General features: G+C 39.0%; 1 protein-coding gene across 1 annotated transcript in view; it reads left to right on the top strand.

Annotated features, from left to right (window-relative positions):
• The window catches only part of LOC122790952 (surfeit locus protein 1), a 579,878-nt gene that overhangs the window by 334,457 nt on the left and 224,361 nt on the right, over positions 1 to 21,060 (top strand). Inside the window, exon 5 of the mRNA XM_044058656.1 lies at positions 7,695 to 7,886. Coding sequence (XP_043914591.1) covers positions 7,695 to 7,886 — 192 coding nt within the window. The remainder of the gene's footprint in view (positions 1 to 7,694; positions 7,887 to 21,060) is intronic.

Raw genomic sequence — 21,060 nt, 5'->3', positions numbered from 1 at the left:
CATCTGTCCATTTACCTTTCACCAGTGAAAAACTCTTTCTGCAAATGCTTTGAGGGTGGTATAGATAAAACCCTAGCAATTACCGGATAGAGTGTAGTCAGTTCAGGCCCTTCTTTGAAAAGCTTCAGCCACTTCTCTCCTGGGGTCAAGCTTGTGTTACATAACTGTTCGAGAGAGGGCCTAATTGCCAAGTAGTCCCTAAAAAGATAATCTTCATCTACATCCTGCAGACTCAGGGCAGTGGTCACATTCAGCAAGTCACTGAAGGCAAAGGGCTCATTTAAAGATAATTTAGATAGTGTAAACAAGTAGTTGCTTTCAGTATAATCAAACCACTGCTCCAGGTATTTCACTGCTGTTTCCAAGAAAACAATAAAGTCTCTTTTCAGTTTGTTAGCAGAAGTGCTGTTTAATGTGCTCATAAGTGCCCTAAGTTTCCCTCCAAAGAAAGCACCTTCAGCTCTTGCCTGCAGTTTTTGCTTCAGAGAGACCATTACACAAAAAGTTTCCATGGCAGTAAGTGCTGATTTTTCTAATGTACTTATATGTTCATTAAAATCAACAAGAACAGCACAGAGAAAGTGCAGATAGTACTGGGGCAGTGTAGGCAATTCATTCTCACTATGCTCGTTACCTGAAAAGTACGACCATATCTGCCGGGGGGTCTCCTCTTCTCCCTGAGAGAGGAAGTAAGACTGGAGCACTGGGAGATTTTTCACTACTCTTTCAATGGCTGGGAGTAGTGACAGCCACCTTGTTGGCACATGTCTTAACAGACTCTCAAATTCCATGCCACAAAACTCAAAGAAGTCTTTCAAGTCTCTGGTCCTTGTGGCAGAACCAGAAAAGTGGCTGAAAAGTCTCATTACAAATGCTTCCACATCGTATGGTAGTTGTGCTGCAGCTTTTTTGGCTGCATTGTGAATAATATGGGCAAGACAGTTAGCTTTCTGGAGCGATGGGCACTTTTCTTTTAATCTGGTATACACACCAGATTTCTTCCCATAGTTCACACTGGCATTATCAGCCCCATAAGCTGAAATATGGTTCCAGGGCAAGGAATGCTTTTCCATAATGTTGGAAATTTGCTGTGAAATAGCCTGTGCAGATTCGTCAGGGTCTCCATAGAAGTCCAAAAGGCCATTCACCACCCCTTCTTCTTTAGAAAAATACCTCACAACAAGGGGAAATAATTTTATGTTCCCCTTGTTGGAAGCATCTGATGAAATTGCAAATGAAGTACCTGGTTTTTGAAGGTCATGCAGGAGGCATTCCAATGAGTGTGGCCCCAAAACATTTTCAACTATGGCTTCAGCCTTGGTTCTGCCACAAGATAGTTTCTTTGCAGTGTCTGAGTCACTGTACAACTGGCTGGCCAACTTTACTGCACAGTCCAAGCTGTTATATGAAATATTGTGCTTAACAGCATGGAAAACCTCAGAGGCTTCTGCTGCAATGATTCTAAGTTCTGGTCCCTCAAGGTTTGCATTCCTTGCCCACTTTGTCATCAGGTGAGTGGATTTAGCTTGAAGAATGGCAGTCTTATGTTGTTCAGTTGCCTCATGTCGCGACATCATTTCTTCCACCGTGGGTCACTAGAAATTCTCTCTTGCAGTACCTGCAGAATGCTTTGACATCAGTGCATCTCTCGATCCAGTCAAATTCTGTTTTCCAAACGTCCTGCCACTTGCACATTCTCTTGCTGCTGGTTGACTGTGATGAAGCTGCTGCTCTCTTCATGCTTGAATCTGTACTTACCTGATATGCAACATATTGACCAACACTGTTAGTAGGGTTCAGTAACATATTGCTGCACAGTACAAATGAACTGGCTTAATTGGCACAAAAAACTGGCTCGAAAAACATTGGCATGCGAAAGAACTGGCTCGAAAAACATTGGCATGCGAAAGAACTGGCTCGAAAAACATTGGCATGCGAAAGAACTGGCTCAAAAAACATTGGCATGTGAAAGAACTGGCTCAAAAAACATTGGCATGTGAAAGAACTGGCTCAAAAAACATTGGCATGTGAAAGAACTGGCTCGAAAAACATTGGCATGTGAAAGAACTGGCTCGAAAAACATTGGCATGTGAAAGAACTGGCTCGAAAAACATTGGCATGCGAAAGAACTGGCTCGAAAAACATTGGCACATGAAAGAGCTGGCTCGAAAAACATTGGCACGTGAAAGAACTGGCTCGAAAAACATTGGCATGTGAAAGAACTGGCTCGAAAAACATTGGCATGTGAAAGAACTGGCTCGAAAAACATTGGCATGTGAAAGAACTGGCTCAAAAAACATTGGCATGTGAAAGAACTGGCTCGAAAAACATTGGCATGCGAAAGAACTGGCTCGAAAAACATTGGCACACGAACTGTCTTGAAAAGCATTGGCACATGAAAGAGCTGGCTTGAAAAACATTGGCATGTGAAAGAACTGGCTCGAAAAACATTGGCATGCGAAACTGGCTCGAAAAACATTGGCACACGAACTGTCTTGAAAACATTGGCACATGAAAGAGCTGGCTTGAAAAACATTGGCATGTGAAAGAACTGGCTCGAAAAACATTGGCATGTGAAAGAACTGGCTCGAAAAACATTGGCATGCGAAATAGAGGAATGGAGCAAAAAAGAGTTTACAAACAGTTTAAGGTCAAATAGTAAATGAGGTAATGTAAGGGGCATTTTGGCCATTGAAGACTAACATTAACACAGCTTGTAGAAAATGAAATGCATTATTTTTACCGCTGAACATGCCCACCACACCCCACAAGACAAAAAGTTAACCATATTCACTGAACCAAAAACAGTAAAATGAATGACAATGCACAGTGGATACCATAGACCTAATTTAGCTTTTGACCACAGCAGTTAAGAAATGTATGGCACTAATTTACACAGCGCAATGATCTATTAATAAACATGCCCAACAGCAGCACTGGTCATAATCTGATTATAATGAAAACAGTAAATAAGTATGTTGAAGACATCACTAAAACACAAAATAAAAACTTTGCTACTTAGACGAAACTACCCTGTAACATGGTTTAGCACAATCTGAAATACATTGCATTAACTTCAGAGCATCCATCCACAAAAGATAAAAATAAATGGGAAAAAAGTCCAAACATTTTAACTTTTAAAAATACTTCTTGCAAGAGAAGTAACAAACTACAATGTACAGCAGACTCCATGGGCTCCTTTTACCTCAAAACAGCAATTAATCCAGCACAGCAATGCAATAAACAGGCCCAAGTAAAAGTAACACACCCATATTCACATTACAAGCAAAACAGTACATTTTAACCTTATTAAAATGCATAATAAATTAAATGCACACATTTACAAGTATAAATGAAAACAATCTTGAAACAGCTTTGGCAAATTGGCAATGTACCTACTAGAATAATAAATGAATTACATTAACTGTTAACATTCCCCCTCAAAAGGTAGACTTGTACCACAGACATGGACTTGCAGGAACAGGAAAAGTTACCTAAACAGTATATCGTAACTTCCTGAAAACAGCATTATAGTGCATATTTCCATACAAAAATACAAACTATGCACAAACAATTCCTATATGCATACAGACAATACCCAGAAAAAGCTACGACAGTAGAAATGCATCAGACTAAGTTTATATTTCACTGCCGGCCAACAGAAACAAACAATTGCTATACTGAGTTCAGGCTTTTAAAAGTAATGCTTCCAAATCATACCCCCAAGCATAATAACAATTACATATACATTCAGGTTTTATCTCTTTAAAACTACTACACAAAATATTAAACTAACTACTACAGATTTAAATATTGCGTACTGCACCCACCATCTGCCTTTAAACATTAAAAAAATTAAGCCACAATATATTCCCATTTTAAACTAGTACAAAAGTCTCAAAATAACCACTGCACAGATTTAAATACTACATACTACATCCCCATCTACCTCTAAACATTAAAAACTTAAATAAAGCACACTATTCCCATTTTAAATAACTAAAGCCACAAAATGCAATTATCTACTTACCACTCAGTTATTGCTGGGCTGGCTGGCTCCCTTGCTGGCTGGGCTGGCTCCCTTGCTGGCTGGCTGGGCTGGGCTGGCTCCCTTGCTGGCTGGCTGGGCTGGGCTGGCTCCCTTGCTGGCTGGCTGGCTGGGCTGGCTCCCTTGCTGCCTGGGCTGACTCCCTTGCTGGCTGCCTGGGCTGACTCCCTTGCTGGCTGCCTGGGCTGACTCCCTTGCTGGCTGCCTGGGCTGACTCCCTTGCTGGCTGCCTGGGCTGACTCCCTTGCTGGCTGGCTGGGCTGACTCCCTTGCTGGCTTGGCTTCAATGCTGGCGAAAAATTCAGATCTTTTGTCCGGGCTGCTATAGAGCTTAGTGCTCTACAGCTGCGACCTTTATGGGGCTCTTCACAAGAAGTTCCCGCCCCCTACAAATAGCTGCAGCCAATTACTGTGCTGCATTACCACCCGGACCTAGCAGAGAATCCCTCTAACTGCAGGTCCGGGTGGTGACGTAGCCGCATTGCCGTGGAAAAACCGGAAGTATTTTCGGCTTTTCCGCGGCAGTTTTAAAATGCAAGCGCAAAGGGGAAAAAACGGGACTTTTAAAGTCCCACGCTTGGTGAGCGCGGGAAGCGGGATGAGAGCACTCAAACCGTGAGTGTCCCGCTGACAACGGGACGGGTGGCAACCATAGACAGCCAACAACATGGAATTACATCACAACTCACATTATTCAGTCATTAGTTTTAAAGGTAAAGTGACAGAATTTTTGTAACAGGCTTATTAAAATACACTCTAAAATAAGCGGTAATAGTTATTTAATATACTCCAGGCTTGACAGGTTGGGCTTAATTCTTTAATTTACAGAGTACAGTGCACATTACATAATTATTGCAAAGTTTTAGATCCGAAAATGCAGAAAGCATAGGTTTTAGTAAATGTACTAGATATTCACAGGATATTTAAGAAACAATTTAAAAGGAAGACGTCTATTAGAGCACATAATTAAAAAGATAAATAAGATTATCAGTAACCAATATAGCTAAAGGTTTGCAGAAGCAAGTAAATACAGTATATGGTACTTGTGCTTCAAGATACATATATTATTGGTGTAAAAAAAAGTTTGCTAGTTGTAAGATGTTAGAGAATTGTTCAGTTATAATTAAATCATAAAACTTAAAAAACTTCAGTCCAAAAAAATTTCAAGTAACAGACCATAAATGCATGTGACACACAGTCGTCAAAATTAAAATTGCAAGTTTATTTACTAGATTAAAAATATTTTATAACTGTTGTATTAGTTCTAGTTATTATTATAATATTCTTTGCAGACTGTATTAATAGATATATAAAAGAATTATAGAAAAAAATCCCATTTCAGTAATTTCAGGGACAATCGTTACAGAATAAATCCTACATAAATACAGTTAGTAAAACAGACCTAGCATAGGTCAAGCCTGTGTCTTTATTTTATAATAACTACAGAAACCGATACCTGTTCGGGTATCTCAGGAGGAATTGTAAGAATAAATGTATTTTGTTAGACATAAATATAGTATTCTCTTTGCAGAGGCCTAGAAGTAAAGCAGACATATATCTTCATTTTACATGCATATTCAACAGAAAGGAATGTTTCCGTAACTTTCAGTCAAGAATACTGATAAAAATAAAATGTACTAACAGAATGCGCACTACATTAAGTACAAACAGGCGTGGGAACCAAGATTAAAGAGGTGTGTAGAAATATACAGGGTTTTGGTACCTAGCTGTCAACTTTTTAGTTCAAAAAATCTGGACAAGCCAAAAATAATGGGGGGACAAAACACTAATAATAGGGAAAAATTTTAAATATTGTTCTTATAAACTTTGAAAGTTGTTCGAATAAAAGGTCTTGTGTTACTATGAAGTTTTGGGATTATATAAAGTCTGAAACTCAAATGCCTTTCATTATGTAGTGAATTTAATCCTCACTGATTTGCCACAAAAATTCAGAAAACCAAAAATTGTATGAGGAACAGACCAAAAATATGAGGAAAAAATCTGAACATTCTGCGAAAATCTGAGCAGCTGAGAGGTATGTTTGGTATTATTGGGAGACACCTCAGACACAGTCAGTTTGTTCGGACTGATAAGCAGAAAGATATTGCTGTGCAGTCCTCAAAGATTTGGTACAAATACTTGAGAGAGTGTATAGAAGTTAGGTCAAATATCCAGTATTTCAGAATATTAATTATATTATTCAGGAGGAAAGTAATATGAGTGCAGAAGCTACAGACATAATAATTCAGTCTATTCAGTTTATCAACATGGTTATTAGAGACAGTAAGATTTGATTTGGATATTGTTGACATCTACCTCTAATGTACATAATAAAACATTCTTAACCAAACTACAGTGTATGCCGACTTTTATTCTGAAAGGTACAAGAAGACTTGGCACATAAAAGAGAGACTGGCATCTGTTCAACACAGTTCTGGGTAATTTAAAAAATAAAGATAATTATTCCAGTTTCTTCCAGTTATTTCCACTTCATTCCATTATTCTACAATGCTTATCAATTATTGCAATGGTTCTCCCTATTAGGGATTGATAGCAAAGTACAGACAAAGGGAAAAGGGGATGTTAAATAGAAGACCAGCAGTGGTTGACTTTTAGTAGAATCTGGAACAGAGGCTGCTGTTCAAAAAGGGGATAATTAGTAGGGCACATAAAATACTGCATAACTATAAGAACCAATCAGAAGAGGTTAGAAAAGATAAGAAAGAGAGAATGGAAAGGAAATCTGCAAAGCACCAGTTGGAGGATATCTGTCTCTCTCCCAAGAATGCAGTAAAGAACAGAAACTATACAAGTTTTCATGGAAGTGTTTCCATTGGGTATTTTAATACCCTAAGCAGACTCAGCAATATTTTTCTTGCATTGATAGCAATGCATTGATAGCAAAGGTTGAAGTGCAATGGGAAATTTGTAATTGGGAACATATTTTTGGGATTGTAACAAGTTGTCAGAGTTTGTTTCCCTACAGAGTAGTTTGTCAGAAATTGTGGGGAAGCAAGTTATTGTAACTAAGGAAATGATTATTTTCACATAATCTGAACTGCCTAGACACATAGTAAGTATTAGCTGCCAAAAACACAATTGCTAGAAAATGTAAACCAGAAGTAACCAAAGTATTGAATACCATAAAGAATATTAAGATTTGTAAGTGGAATTTTTAAAAAGTGGAAGAATTAAATTACATAGAAATAAATAAAATTTGTGAGAATAGTACATGCAAAATAATAATCAGGAGGAGTGAAACTAAAGGGAAGACGGATTTTGAGCAATTTGTGTAATTTTGGAGTGAATCATAATTGTTCAAAAGGAAAACAAATGCATGAAACTCATAAAAATGCACAGTGGTTTGCTTTGTTTTCTATGTCTGTGTGTACCCATGTCATTGTTTAAATGTTATGAATTTAATAAAGGTATTTATAAAAATAAAAGGGGCATTGATTATTTTGTATGCTTATTTTTGGAGGGGTGTTTTGCCTCCTGCACTACTTTAATGCATTAAGATTGCATACCAAGAAATGTGTAGCTTTTATATATGTGGAAAGGACAATCAATTCAGTTCAATATATGTCGAACATGATAGTTGTCAGTTGTGAAATTCTGTACAATGCTTTTGTTTTTGTGTTTGTAGTCCTTTCACGCTGAAGGATTTGGAGTATAGACGAGTCAAGGTCAGAGGTTATTTTGATCACTCTAAGGAGTTGTATATATTGCCAAGGACAATGGTAGATGCAGACCGTGAAGCCAGAGATGCTGGCAGACTGTCCTCTTCCGGTGAAAGTGGAGCTAATGTCATCACTCCTTTCTACTGCACTGACCTTGGGTAAGTTTACAATTTAGATGATTGAAATTGTAAGGTGAATGCAAAGCTTTCATCTCTGACTATTAATTTTTATATGTTTTTTAACAAGAAACATTTTAACTTCATTATCACTTATGACATAGGCAGTCATACATTTACATAAATGAAAAACCACATAGATATAATCTTAGTTGCAAGCTTTATACATCACAAACCATATTGACATAATTTTAGTTGCAAATATTGTACATCACTTATAATCTACATAGTCAAACATTACATATCTCATTTAAATCCTGCCTTCTTTTAAACCTCATTCCTCCCCTGTATGTATTGTTCCCACAATTCTTATTTTTTCTATGGAATTTGCTCCTACCCTTTTCAAAAGATCCCAATTCCAGTTGTTTTACCTTTGTTACTCTATTCACTACTTCTAGTAAAGTTAGTTTAGATTTTGATTTCCATGTTCTAGTAATTACATTTTTGGCAGCCACCATAATTAGACTCCGCAAGGCCTTACTATGTCTACGCAGTTCTGATTCTGTATCATACTTCAGAAAAATCATTTCCCTAGATACACCAATATGCTCAACCAGCATGTCTGATAGAGTAGTCTGCAGGGAATCTTTAAAGTCTGCCAACTTATTACACTCCCATTAAATAAGTTCCCAATTACCTGTTTCTTCCCCATCGCACCTCAACATTTGCTGTCTACCTGAGAAAACATTCTCTGGAGTCTACTTTGGACATAAAAATACCTATGTAAACATTTTCAAGCAAAAAATTCTAAGTCTTCCAGATTTTGCTGCATATTTGGGAGGCATACATATACCCGCCCCATTGTTTCTTTGTGAATTGTTTATCCAGTCTTTCTTCCCAATCCTTTCTTAACCTCCTCTGATTGATTCTTATACATTATCTTGCAATATTTTACATGCTCTACTAATTATTCCCTTTTGAACAGCAACTTCTGTTCTAGATTCTACTAAAAAGTCAACCAGTGTCAGTCTTTCATTTAGGGACCCCCCCCCCTATTTCTTTCTCTTTACCTGTACTCCGATATCAGTCCTTGATAAGGTAAGGCAATCTCTAACTTGCAGTCCAAATAAGTTATTGACGTCTACCCATTCCATTACCTTTCCCTTTCTAGTTATTTGCACCCAACACACACCATAGTTCCTTTGTCAATGTTCTCCAAATTCTCTAGCCCCTTCTTGCCTGTTGTGTGTATCCCTAATTGCAGTCATCCCTATTGACAGAGTATCCTTTCTCTATTCCCATGTTCACTTAGTTCTTAGAATACTTTCTGCTACTTTATGAATATAATAGTCTGTACGATTGTTATTCTCCTTAAAGATCTGCATCCAAAATCCCAATCTGTCCTTGTTTCTTGAGTTTCCCCCATTTGATCATTATTCATTCTCCTTTGAATTTATAGGTTTCTACTTGTGCTGTGTATAGGAGCCTTAACTATGTAGCTCTGAAATACCCCTTCAAATCAGGTAATCCCAGACCACCTTGTTCTGTTTGAGGAATCAGCTTATCCCACTTGACTCTTGCCATCTTCCCCTTCCAGATAAAATCCTTCATTTCTTTATTAATTGCTATCCACAACTTCTCTGATTGAGAAAGATATGCTTGACCTGTGTATAATACTAAAGGGACTATAAGCATTTAATTGCTTGTATCTTACTATCCATATCCATATAGCAGAGCTTCCAGTTTGTATTATCTTTTGTTTAGTCTCTTCCCCATATCCTTAGCTGCCACATTGGAATAATTTTTGCTCCATATTCCTAAGTACTTCATTTTATCACATCCCCATAAATATTGATATTGCTGAACCAGTTCATGTGTGGGTACGTCATTTACAGGTATTGTCTTTGTTTTGGCTTCATTAATTTTGTATCCTGAAAAGATTTGAAACTGTCTCAAAATGTTCCACAACACTGCTAAAATTTAAATAGTCATCTTCTCCTGAGCCATCTTCCTCCTCCTCAGCTTTGGACCCCTCAAGGAAGAGGTCTTATAAGGACCCAGTCTCAACCCCAGATCCAAAAAAGACAAAACTTCAAGTTTCTGCTAAAGAAAAATTATCGGATCCAACACCTCCTCAATCTGAACCCATGAAGTCAAAGCCCTTGGATCCAACTTCATCTGATCCGATGCTTTCAGAATCTGACCTTCAGGCTACCAGAGTTTGACCCAGAACAAGGTACTCTCCATTGCTGGATCTGGTTCCTGACAGGATAGCCTCACATTTCCTAGAAAGACACAATTTTCCATCCATATACTCCACTCACTCTTCCAGAAGCCTTACAGAAGATGCTGTGGAGAGACTGGTAAAGAAGATCCTCTTGGCGTAGAGCCATATTGGTGTTCCTTCAGCTCCTACCCCCCTGGGTCAGGAGATCTGCAAATCTACTATTCCCCCATTACAGATTCCTCCTCTGACTCCGGTAGCTTCAGAGTGTTTGGTTCCGAGATGTCTGGATTGGATCCAAAGATAATTTTATCCTCTGATCTGAGATCATCTCTGAGGGCTCCAGTTCCATCAGATCTAGAGAGCTCCTGGAGCTATAATACTTGTCCAGTCCGAGGTGTTGCATTCGACTCTGAAGCTTTCTGAACCTCAGAGCCTTGGCAGTGGATAGCTCTGCTCTAGCTTCCACCTCAGAAGTTTTGCCCACTGAGCAGGAGAGGCCTACTATTCAGAAGCTTGTCTTCTAGAATCTGACGGCCTTTCTCTCTCCAAGCCACTCTGCCTTCGAGGCTGCAAAGAGAGTATTTTTTCCTCAACAGTGCTGATGGATCCTAAGTCTTCTGCCATGATGTTTCAGCGCTCAGAGCTTCTTCTCCTTCTACAGGGACAGTCAGTAAAAAAAACCCAGGCTCTCGGCCAGGGAATTGTAATCTCCTCTTGTGATACCTCCCTAGAGCACCCCACTGAGGAAGTCCCTAAGAAGAGGACGTGTAAGAGGAAACAGACTCCCCAGAGGAGTCCATCTCTGAAGAGACAGATTTCGATGAAGATGAATGGTCCCCATGATCACCTCCTGAGGATGTCTTTTGGAGACATCCTAGAAATCCTTAAGCAGACAGCAACCCTATGCCTAAGGAATCTGTTCTCTTGTTCTGCTGGAGGCTTTTGATACTGGACCCTCTACCTCCTGGGTGACTCCTCCCGCTTATGAGCTCATTGACTTGATCTCACGACAGGCGTGGCAGGACCCTGACACCACAGAGCACATTCCTCGCAGACCAGATAGGATAATGGCACCACCTGCGGGAAGACAGTTTTGGGAGAAGGGAGTTTCTGTTGATGCCATGGTCATTGCAGTGGTCACCAAGAAGAAACTAGCTGAGGAAAGTTCCACTGTCCAACCCCCACCCCTCAACAGGGAGTCGCGAGCAGTGGAGAGATTTGGGAGCATGCCTGTGCTTCAGCAACATTTGCTTTGAGGTCTCCGAACTATTTGGCACCCTTTACTGGGCTACAGAGGGATTTGAACAACCCTACAGTCCATATCCATTTCATCCATGAGGTTGATCTCGCGTGTAGTGGAAAGGAATCTCTAGGGCAGTGGGTTCAGGCTTTTCCAGAAGGAGACGCACCTGAATGCGCTTCTGTGAGTTTATGGGGCCTTTCACATCTTCTTCCATCAGTATTTCTTTTGGTGGAATGTCTTTATTCGACCCAAAATTAAAGAGACATTGTCCAGGTGTAAAAAGGATGGAGGATGGAAAGACCCTGTCCATCTTGGGTGTGCATTTTTCGACTCCTCAAAGAACCTTTTCCAGGAATCAATGAGGTGGTCAAAAAATGTGGTTCAAGAAGTCTCTGGGTCTTTTTCAAGACACATGTGGAGGAGGTTCCCCCAGAGGTGGAGGAGGGAACTCTAATGTATGAGGACACCCCCAGGGCAGATGTGTTCTGCAGAACCAAAGTTCCAAAGAATCTTTTTTGCCCAGCCCTACCAGCGCTCCTGAAAGGAGGTACGATTATCCACCTCTGGAGATAGTCCAGGGACTATTATCCCTGCATCTGAGAGCCTAGCTAGGTATAATAAAAGGTACTTGGGTGCAAAGGATTAATTCCAAAAGCTATATTATACCCTTTTCACCCAGTCCCAAGGAAATTCCGTGATGTTTCACCCAGTCAGAGGGAACAAGCAGCAATTCAAATACAAAAGCTGCTTTAAAAAAAAAAAAAGTCATCCAAGTGGTCCCACCAGACCAGATTGAATTGAGAACTTACTCAAGTTTATTTTTGGTGCCAAAGAAAACGGGATTGAAAACCAATCCTGGATCTCTCCAAACTAAACTAGATAGCTCAAACCTAGTTTTGGATGGTCACGGTTCAGTTTGTACTCCCCTTTCTGGGCAAGGATAAGTGGATGTGCTCTATAGACCTTCAGGATGCATACTGTCACAAAAAGATAAACAGACAATCCAGAAGGTACTTGTGCTTCCGGCTGGGAGCCAGTCATTATCAATTCGGAGTACTGCCCTTTGGACTCACCACAGCCCCCAGGGTGTTTACCAAGTGCATAGCAGTAGTGGCAGCTCACCTGAGACTGCAAGGATTCCAAGTGTTTCTATACCTGGATGACTGGCTTATTACTGCTAAGACCAGGCATCAACTCGCATGTTGCAAGTGACCAGGTTCTCCAGACTTGCTCTCGTCTGGGGATAACAGTAAACTACGACAAATCTCATCTGCAACTGACTAAGAGTTTAGAGTTTATAGCAGCAATTCTCAATACAAAAACCACTAGTGCTTCCCTTCCGTTACTGAAAGTTCAGACTGTAAGATTTCAAATCAAAAAGATAATCTCCAGCACCTGAATTTCAGCCCAAATGGTCCTTCAGGCTCTGGGATCAATGGCAGCTGCAATAACATTAGTACCACTTGCTAAGTTTTATGAGAGAATTCTTCCATGGATGTTAGCTGCTCAGTGGTCAATTCTTTATCAACCTATGTCGTACAAGATAAGAATCACTCAACATTTGCAAGAGAGATTTAAAATGGATTAATTCAGACCAGGTTCTACAAGGTCATCCGTTCATTCCCCCTCAGCCCAAGGCTGTAGTGACCACGGACACTTCCCAGCTAGGGTTAGGGGGCATTATATGGGGAAGACAGTCCAGTGCACCTGGTCTCCTGAAGACGCCAGTTTGCATAGCAGTGTCCTAGAGATGAGAGCAGTGCTTTTAGCGTTGCAGGCCTTTCAAGATGCTGACCCCTGGGGGACGATTGGACTTCAAATGGACAGCATGTCAGTAGTTTTGTACATCAACTAACAGGGAGGAACCAAATCCTACCCATTGTGTCGAAAAGCTCTGAGGGTGGCAGTGGGTAATCTCTTCCAACAGCTTTCTTTTAGCAATGCGCCTTCTGGTGAAGTCCAGTGTGACAGCAGACAAATTGAGCAGATGCATTCTTCTACCTCATGAATGGTCCCTCAACAAAAAGATTGTGAACACAGTCTTCCAACACTGGAGCCAGCCTTGTTGTGATCTTGTTTGCATCTGCCCTGAACAACAAATGCAGCAGCTACTTTTCTCTAATCCCCCCACAAGGGGAATCCCGAGGGACGCTCTACTTCACAATTGCCCCCCTCCCCCCAGTCTCCTTTATGTGTATCATCGCACTCTAATTCCCAAATTTCTTCAGAAAGCTGCTAAGTTGAAGACCAAGGTCATCCTCATTGCCCCATATTGGCCTCAACAAATTTGGTTTCCATTCCTTTGGCCTCACCTGATTCACAAAGAGAACACCTCTGCATGTACGACAACTGCAAGGACCCAAGTCAAAATCAAATTACAAAAATCAGATCAGCAAACTGTGGTAAGCAAACAAAATTGAATGTAGTGCTGATAAGTACATACAAAAGAGAACAATAAACCGGTTTTGGCTTAAATAAAAACAGCCTTAAGTGCATACAGTTAGCAAATTAAACATCCCCTTCCTCTTGTATAGTCAGCAACTGAGGCTTAATTAATGCAATTATTATTTAAAGGTGCTCATTCAATGCAGGAGAAAATAAAGCCTCCAACGTAATAATCCATTTTTTCTCTATAATAAGAATATGGTGCCAACCAGTCTTATTGGATCTAATACTATCAATAATAGTGAAATAATAATCCATTTTCTCTCCATAATATTAAGAATATGGTGCCAACCAGTCTTATTGGAACTGTTACCCCTAATACTATCAATAATAGTGAAATAAAAAGACGCATTTGTATGTGAAACAGTATGTTTGTAAAGGGCATTGGTAATTCTCTGATGTCTAATATCACTAAAATGCTCCGTAATCCTAAATTTGACCGGACGTAATGTCTGACCTACATAAAACGCGGCGCAACTACAAGTAACCAGGTAAATAACCCAATCGGTTTTAAAATTAGCAAAAACAGGAATGCTGTAGACTTGACTGGTATTTTTACTACTAAAGTCTTTGGTCTTAAAATTCTGGAACAATGTACACAATGGCCACAGGGAAAACAACCAACTAAATGGTCCCGAAATAGAGTAGATTGAACCTGTGGAACCTGCCAGCTATGTCCACGTTTATAATGATTCAAAATCGTTATTCAGAATTTCAGAAAGTTTGTCTGCCAAGAGAATATTTCAGTGACGATTGACACTATTAGTTAAAACAGCAGTGTTCCTAATATAAGTAGTCACAAAACGAATAGCTGACTCTCGATTCTGGGGCTTATCCTTATATTCGAGAAGAGAATCCCAATTGATGGAATCCACAATATTCTTAGCATGCATTATATGTCCCAACTTATAACCCCTATTCAGAAACCAGGAGGTAAGATCATCCCTGAATGTACTATATGAAGCATCCTCTGAACAAATGCGTTTCATTCTCGTATATTGAGACTGGAATATTCTTACATATGTTTGGAGGATGATAACTGGTGACATGGAGAAAGGAAATGTACTCTGGATATTTACAGTAAACTTCAGAACTTAAAGTATTATCCATCTGCCTAGTCACCAATACATCCAAAAATGTAATACAGTCCTTACTGTAGCTTACCGTAAACTGTATCCCCCACTTGTTTTCATTTAAATAGTTGACAAATTCTTGTAGGTACTCAGAATCTCATCTCCATACCAACCAGCAATCATCCACCTATCTCCTCCATAGGTCCAAGCCTCCAAAAATATATTATGAGAACTATCATAAATAATATGCTTTTCAATGTATGCCATAAATAGATCAGCATATATCGAAAGAAGCCCCCCATAGCCGTACCTTGAATTTGAAGATAACATACATCATGATACAAATATACATTTTTTATAAGGACATTTTCAGCTAGCCGTAATAGGAATGAATTAAATCCAGATGGATATAATCCAGATCTGGAGAGCCAATATTCCAAACCGTCATTACCTGCCCAATGAGGAATATTGGTATATAGGGCAGTTACGTCCAGGGTACAAAGTAACCATCCCGGTTCTAACTGTAATTCCGAAATTATCTGAAGAAATTCAATTGTGTCCTGTATACGGGCACATACCCACTTTAGAAGGAGTTTAAGGTACTTGGTTAGAAATTGAGACAATGGTTCAGTTAATGAGTCTCTTGCTGAAACAATTGGTCTACCAGGGGAATTCCGTGGGTCCTTGTGTATTTTTGGTAGAAAATAGATATATTGAGAAAAGGGGATCTGGTACAGATAGATGATAGAAAGTCTGGTTTGAAATAATACCCTCATCTTTAGCTAAAGTTAGAAATTCATCAGTCTGTTTCTTAAAGGAAGGGGTCGGATTAAGGGGCAAACAAGTATAATACCACCCATCCGAAAGCTGTCTCATGGCTTCTGTGTTATATTGAGCCCAATCTTGGACTACAACCACCCTACCTTTATCAGCAGACAATATAACCAGTTCATGATGCATTCCAATTCGATCTTTGAGAGATTAATCGATCCAACACCAGACTACCTAGAATAGAAATGTATATCCCTAAGGACACTATTCTGAAACATTTGCACACTAGAGTTCATGGGAGGTGAGAACGTAGATTTATGATATCTAAACTCATCCCGGACCCCACTGGAATCTCCATCCTTAAAAAACAACCGTAGGTTAAGTGTTCTACAAAAAGCTACAATATCATTAGCAAAACTGTCCTCTGAGACAAAAAAAAACAGGTATAAAAGTTAGTCCTTTATTCAAAATATCAATATGAGTAGGTGACAAGGAACAAGATGAAATATTTAACACATTAGAATGCTATTTCTGAGCAAACATTCTCAACAACCCTTCCATGTTGTCCAACCCGTTTGTGCTTCTTGCCCCCCCACTTTTGTTTACATCTAAAGGGACATTGTTACTTCTTTTGGGTGTTGGGGATCGTGTGGTGCATTGTGCATCAGACTCAAGGGCTGAAGATGAATCATCTCCAGAGGTATCATAACTCGTAGTGGGCATTTTCTTTACAATAGAACGTGGATGTTTCTTCCTAGTGAAGTGTTTATGAGATTGTTGAAATCTTACATGTTTAGCCTGATCTTTAGAGAAAGGGTCCCCCTGTCATAATCAACGAGATCTCACAAAAAATTATTTTTCTTCCTTTCCTTGAGTTGTTCTTCTAAACTCAGTAAATCATTACTGAGTTTCTTAAAGTTGGAATTGTATGTGGGTTGACCCTCAAATTGCCTAATAGAATCACACATCTATGTTATATCTTGACTCTCTTGGTCAGTAATCTTTTCTTAATGTCCTGCTAGAATCTCAACAAAGTTCATAGAAGCCTTATGTTGGGCATCAGCCCAAAGCTTAGTCAGTGTGGTATCAATATTATTAACAAGTGGCTGGATACAGACTGTAAGTCCTCTAGGTGTGCTATTCTTAATATAGGCCTTGAATAACCTAAGATGCCAAACATTGCTGCAAAGTGACCTCATAGTCTTATTCAACCTCAAAAATTGTGCCTCACATGTATTATCAATGGGTGCTAAAATGGATCCATTCTGTTAGGGTTGATCTACACCTAAGCCAAACACCGCAAGGTCATCGCGGTCAGAGGCCAACCCCTTGATAAGACTGATTATATCCATTGAGCAAACAAACAATAAATATGCCCAAAGGAATATTGTGTGAAAATCCACACACTAAAATTGTTAATAAAAATATATAGGGTAAGGTACAGCAAGTGGGACAAATGGTAAAAACCAAACTGCCCCTTATATCTTGAAAACAAGTAAACAGTACTCCCTAAATAAGTAATGTTTGGACAATGTCAGTCAATATGATCAAAGTTGGTCATATAAGAATAACATAAATAAAACAAAAAACACATACAGTGCTGAGTCCAATCCAGATAATAGTGAAAGCCAATCAATTGAACTCGATATAGTTGGAAAATAGCAGCGTAAATATTACTGTGTCCAAAAATCTGTTGGTGAGGGAGTCCAAATAAAAATTCAGTACAGAACACCCTTGCTGTAATGACCCTATAAAAATTAACAATAAAAATAATAACAAATAATGTTTCAGATCTCGCTTGCCGCTAGCTTAAAGATTGGCTCCGGGATCTCCTAGGTTTCCCCACTGGGAATTTCCTCTCTTCGAGGTTTCTCCTGACCGATCCGACCCTCCACCTCCGCCCTGGTGTCTCCGCCTTTCCACCCACATGTTTCAGCGACCTTGCTATGCTGCTCGCTCTTACCTTTGCTCTGCCATTCGCTGAATGCTGTGTAATTTTGCGACTTTTTTTTAAGGCCCTTCACTAATACCCCCCTTTGACGCCGGGGCTTTTTCGGGCCTCATGAGTGGTCTCTCAATCAATCTGTAGTGGATCAGATTTTTGCTCCCGCACATTCTGTTTTAGATTTTTTCTCCCCAAGGTTAACAAACATTTAGTTGTTATGTACCATAGCGTTCCATGTTAGTTGTCTTCTCTCTTCTTGCCTCCTCCTCCTTCCCCTGGCATTACTGTTTGTTCAATCAAGAAAAAAGCAGTCCTAAATGGAAAAAACACATTTTTTAACAAAAAGTAGATCCATATAGCATTCCCATTCTATAAAAATAAGGGCCCGCCCTATCCAGATTTTAGAAGTAATCACAAAATCTGTCTCAACAGAGGTGAATCAAAAACTATGTAAAGCCATCAGTAACAGCTAAAAGCAGTTAAATACTAATATCCACATAACATACAGAAAAGCCCAATTTCAAAAAACATTCACTTATGAAAATAGCAACTAGTTCCTATTAATGGGCCATATATAACCCCAGCAAAAAGCAAATTGCAATTGTTGAGCCCATACATCAAAGCATATCATTCCAAAAACACCCAAAAGTAATACTAAAGGCATATCCCATATACATAACACATGAATAAACGGAAGCCCTTAATAACATTGATAGATATATAGACCCCACACATAAAATATTTTATACAGTATGATAGCCTCATTAAATCTTGTACAGGATAAACACATTGATCACATCTTGGGACATGGATATGAATATAATTTCGTTTGTATGAATAATAATGTTTTTTTGCCTGATTGCTTCAGCCATCAATGTGTTTATCCTATACAAGATTTAATGAGGATATCATACTGTATAAAATATTTTTGTGTGGGGTCTGTATATCTATCAACGTTATTAAGGGCTTCCATTTATCCCCCCCCCCGGACCTAAACCTTGTGCTGCAATCTCTTACACAATCCCTTTTCAACCCTCAGCTACATGCAAACTCAAATATCTTTCATGGGAGGCAATTTTCTTAGTAACCATTACCTCGGCCAGAAGGTTTTCTGAGATCCAGGCACTGTGGTGAAAACCTCCATACTTGATTTTTCTTAGACAGAGTTACCTTATGTACCAACCCATCATTTCTTCCAAAGGTGGTGTCAGAATCCAATTTAAATCAATCGATTAATTTGTCAGTATTCTTTTCCAGATTTTCTAACAAGAACATGTATTACATTTATCAGATGTTCATAGACAGTTACATTTTTACTTAGGACAAAAAACATCAGAAACTCAGATCAATTATTTGTTTCATATGCAGAGCCAACATTGGGTAAACCAGTTACCAAAGTTACTCTATCTAGATGGATAACAAATTGCATTTACTTTGTGTATAACAAATTGGGCATTCTTCTGATAAACCCTTTTCTAGCCCACTCCACCCAGATTCATGGCAACTTCCTCAGTTTTTCAATCCAGAGTGTCTATGGATGACATTTGTGCAGCTACTTTGGCTACTCCCCATACCTTTATTACTCATTGCAAATTAGATCTGGTCTCCAGAGGAGCAGCATTGTTTGGTTCTGTGGTGCTCAGGAATATCCTCCCTTGAGTCCGCTCTAAAAATTAGGTACCTGGGGACCGTGTCCCATCAGTTGAGAACAGAATGAAAATTGACATCATCAGATAAAGAACTTTTGTACTCACCATCCGTGTTTTACATTTTCATTCTTCCTCAACTCCCCTCCCACCATCACCCATCCTTACGGCTTTTGGAAGCTTGAGTAATTAGTGGGCCTGTAGGTCCTTATTTTTTTTATATAAGCTCCAGGTAATGGCTTCATAATAATTTCAATTTTTTACTTTCTAGTAATGCGGCAAATAAGATCTGAGGTAATTGGGGTTAGTGCATTATGGGTAAGGGAGAAGTTCGAGAGTTTTTGGTTGCCACGAGCTTTAGCAATGGCTGAGTTGGATCCGAGGGATTGGATCCAAACCCATCAATTGAGGAAGAATGTAAATGTACAACACAGATGGAATGTTATGTGAGTACATAACTTTTTTTTTAATTGAAACCCTCAAAAAAACACACATGCTCCTAATACCCCTCTAAAACCTATTAACTTAATACTAACACACAATACTATGTACATCTTCAAATATTGAAGTTTTACCATCCTAATAAGAACAAGTTTCCCAAACTTGAGAGCCATACTCAAAGACTTGGGTTAACCTAAAAAAAGGTCATCTGTGCTAAGATGCATGGTACAGCCTGTGCTTCTAAGTGCTGTTTTTTTTTCTTATCTTTATAGCTCTCCGAGTTGGGAAAACACTTGAATGCTTTCAGAAAACATTATATCCTAGCCATTTCTCTTTATCAGATTGCCTCCATGGAGACATGAGGACCAGATACAAAGTTGCTACTAAGCATACATTTATTTGCTAGAAAATTGCTTTTAATATTCAGTGTTCTTTTTTATTTATTTGCTTTCTCTTAAAATGTGTTACTAGATCAAACTAAGGACCTTAATCCAGTCATTCCCCTATGCAAGAATGAAAAAAAAGTACATCAGTGTTTCTTTTTGACCAGACTTTTTTTTTTTTTTTTTTTTTTTTGCATTGCCTGCATTTTGTTAAAACTGAACAAAGTGAGAAGTGAGAAAAAGACAGGAGCACCTGTTTACATTAGTATCCCCATTAACTGAAAAAAAATTACTTTATAGCAAGCAAAGAAAATCATGCACTATGAAAATTTACTTTTAAAAAAAAATTGTTTTACTTTCTCCCTCTTCTTCCCCTCTCTGAGTATTTTCCCGAACATTAATGACGTGAAGTAGGACATATGCTTTAGAATCCTTTACAAGTTTAACAGAGTGAAAAAAATTCCAATGTTTCCAGATTTTCTTATTCTGTCATGTTTCACAAATACAATTATTGCTTTGTAATCTCTCCTGTTCATCTCTGTCTCCCAAATCCTTTGTCTGCTTTGTTTGTAATGTATTCTTGAATCTTCTAGTCAGCTCTTGTGCTTTTTTCCTTCTATCATGCATTTTCCATTGAAACATTGGAAAAGGTTTCACTGGCATAGTCTGTCCATGGTCTTTATTACCAGAAGAATAAGTAGCAGAATCTCCTTCTGTTTCAAAGCTCACATTTTGTTGGATAAACTTTTGTATTTCCTCCTTAGCATGTACTACATCAACAAATTATTTTGTTCTTCTAGGAAAGAATATTTTGAAGATAGCTGGGTACAGCAGTTCCAATCTCGCTCCTGCTTCTCAACATTCCATGAATAGTGGAGTACTTTTACTCCTCTTCTGCCTGGTGTACAGTGAGTAATCATTCTCTACAAACACTCTGCTGTCTCCCACATTTAGTACTCTGTCCTTCTGCCATAGTTTTGGCAGAATCGACTCTTGCTGGAAGGATTGCTTCGTTAATGTTAAAGGTCTAGGTTACATTCTA

Source organism: Protopterus annectens, chromosome 16.part0 (assembly GCF_019279795.1).
Source record: "Protopterus annectens isolate FY-2018-M chromosome 16.part0, PAN1.0, whole genome shotgun sequence".
Taxonomy (NCBI): Eukaryota; Metazoa; Chordata; order Ceratodontiformes; family Protopteridae; genus Protopterus; species Protopterus annectens.
This window is presented reverse-complemented; position numbering and strand designations above follow the sequence as displayed.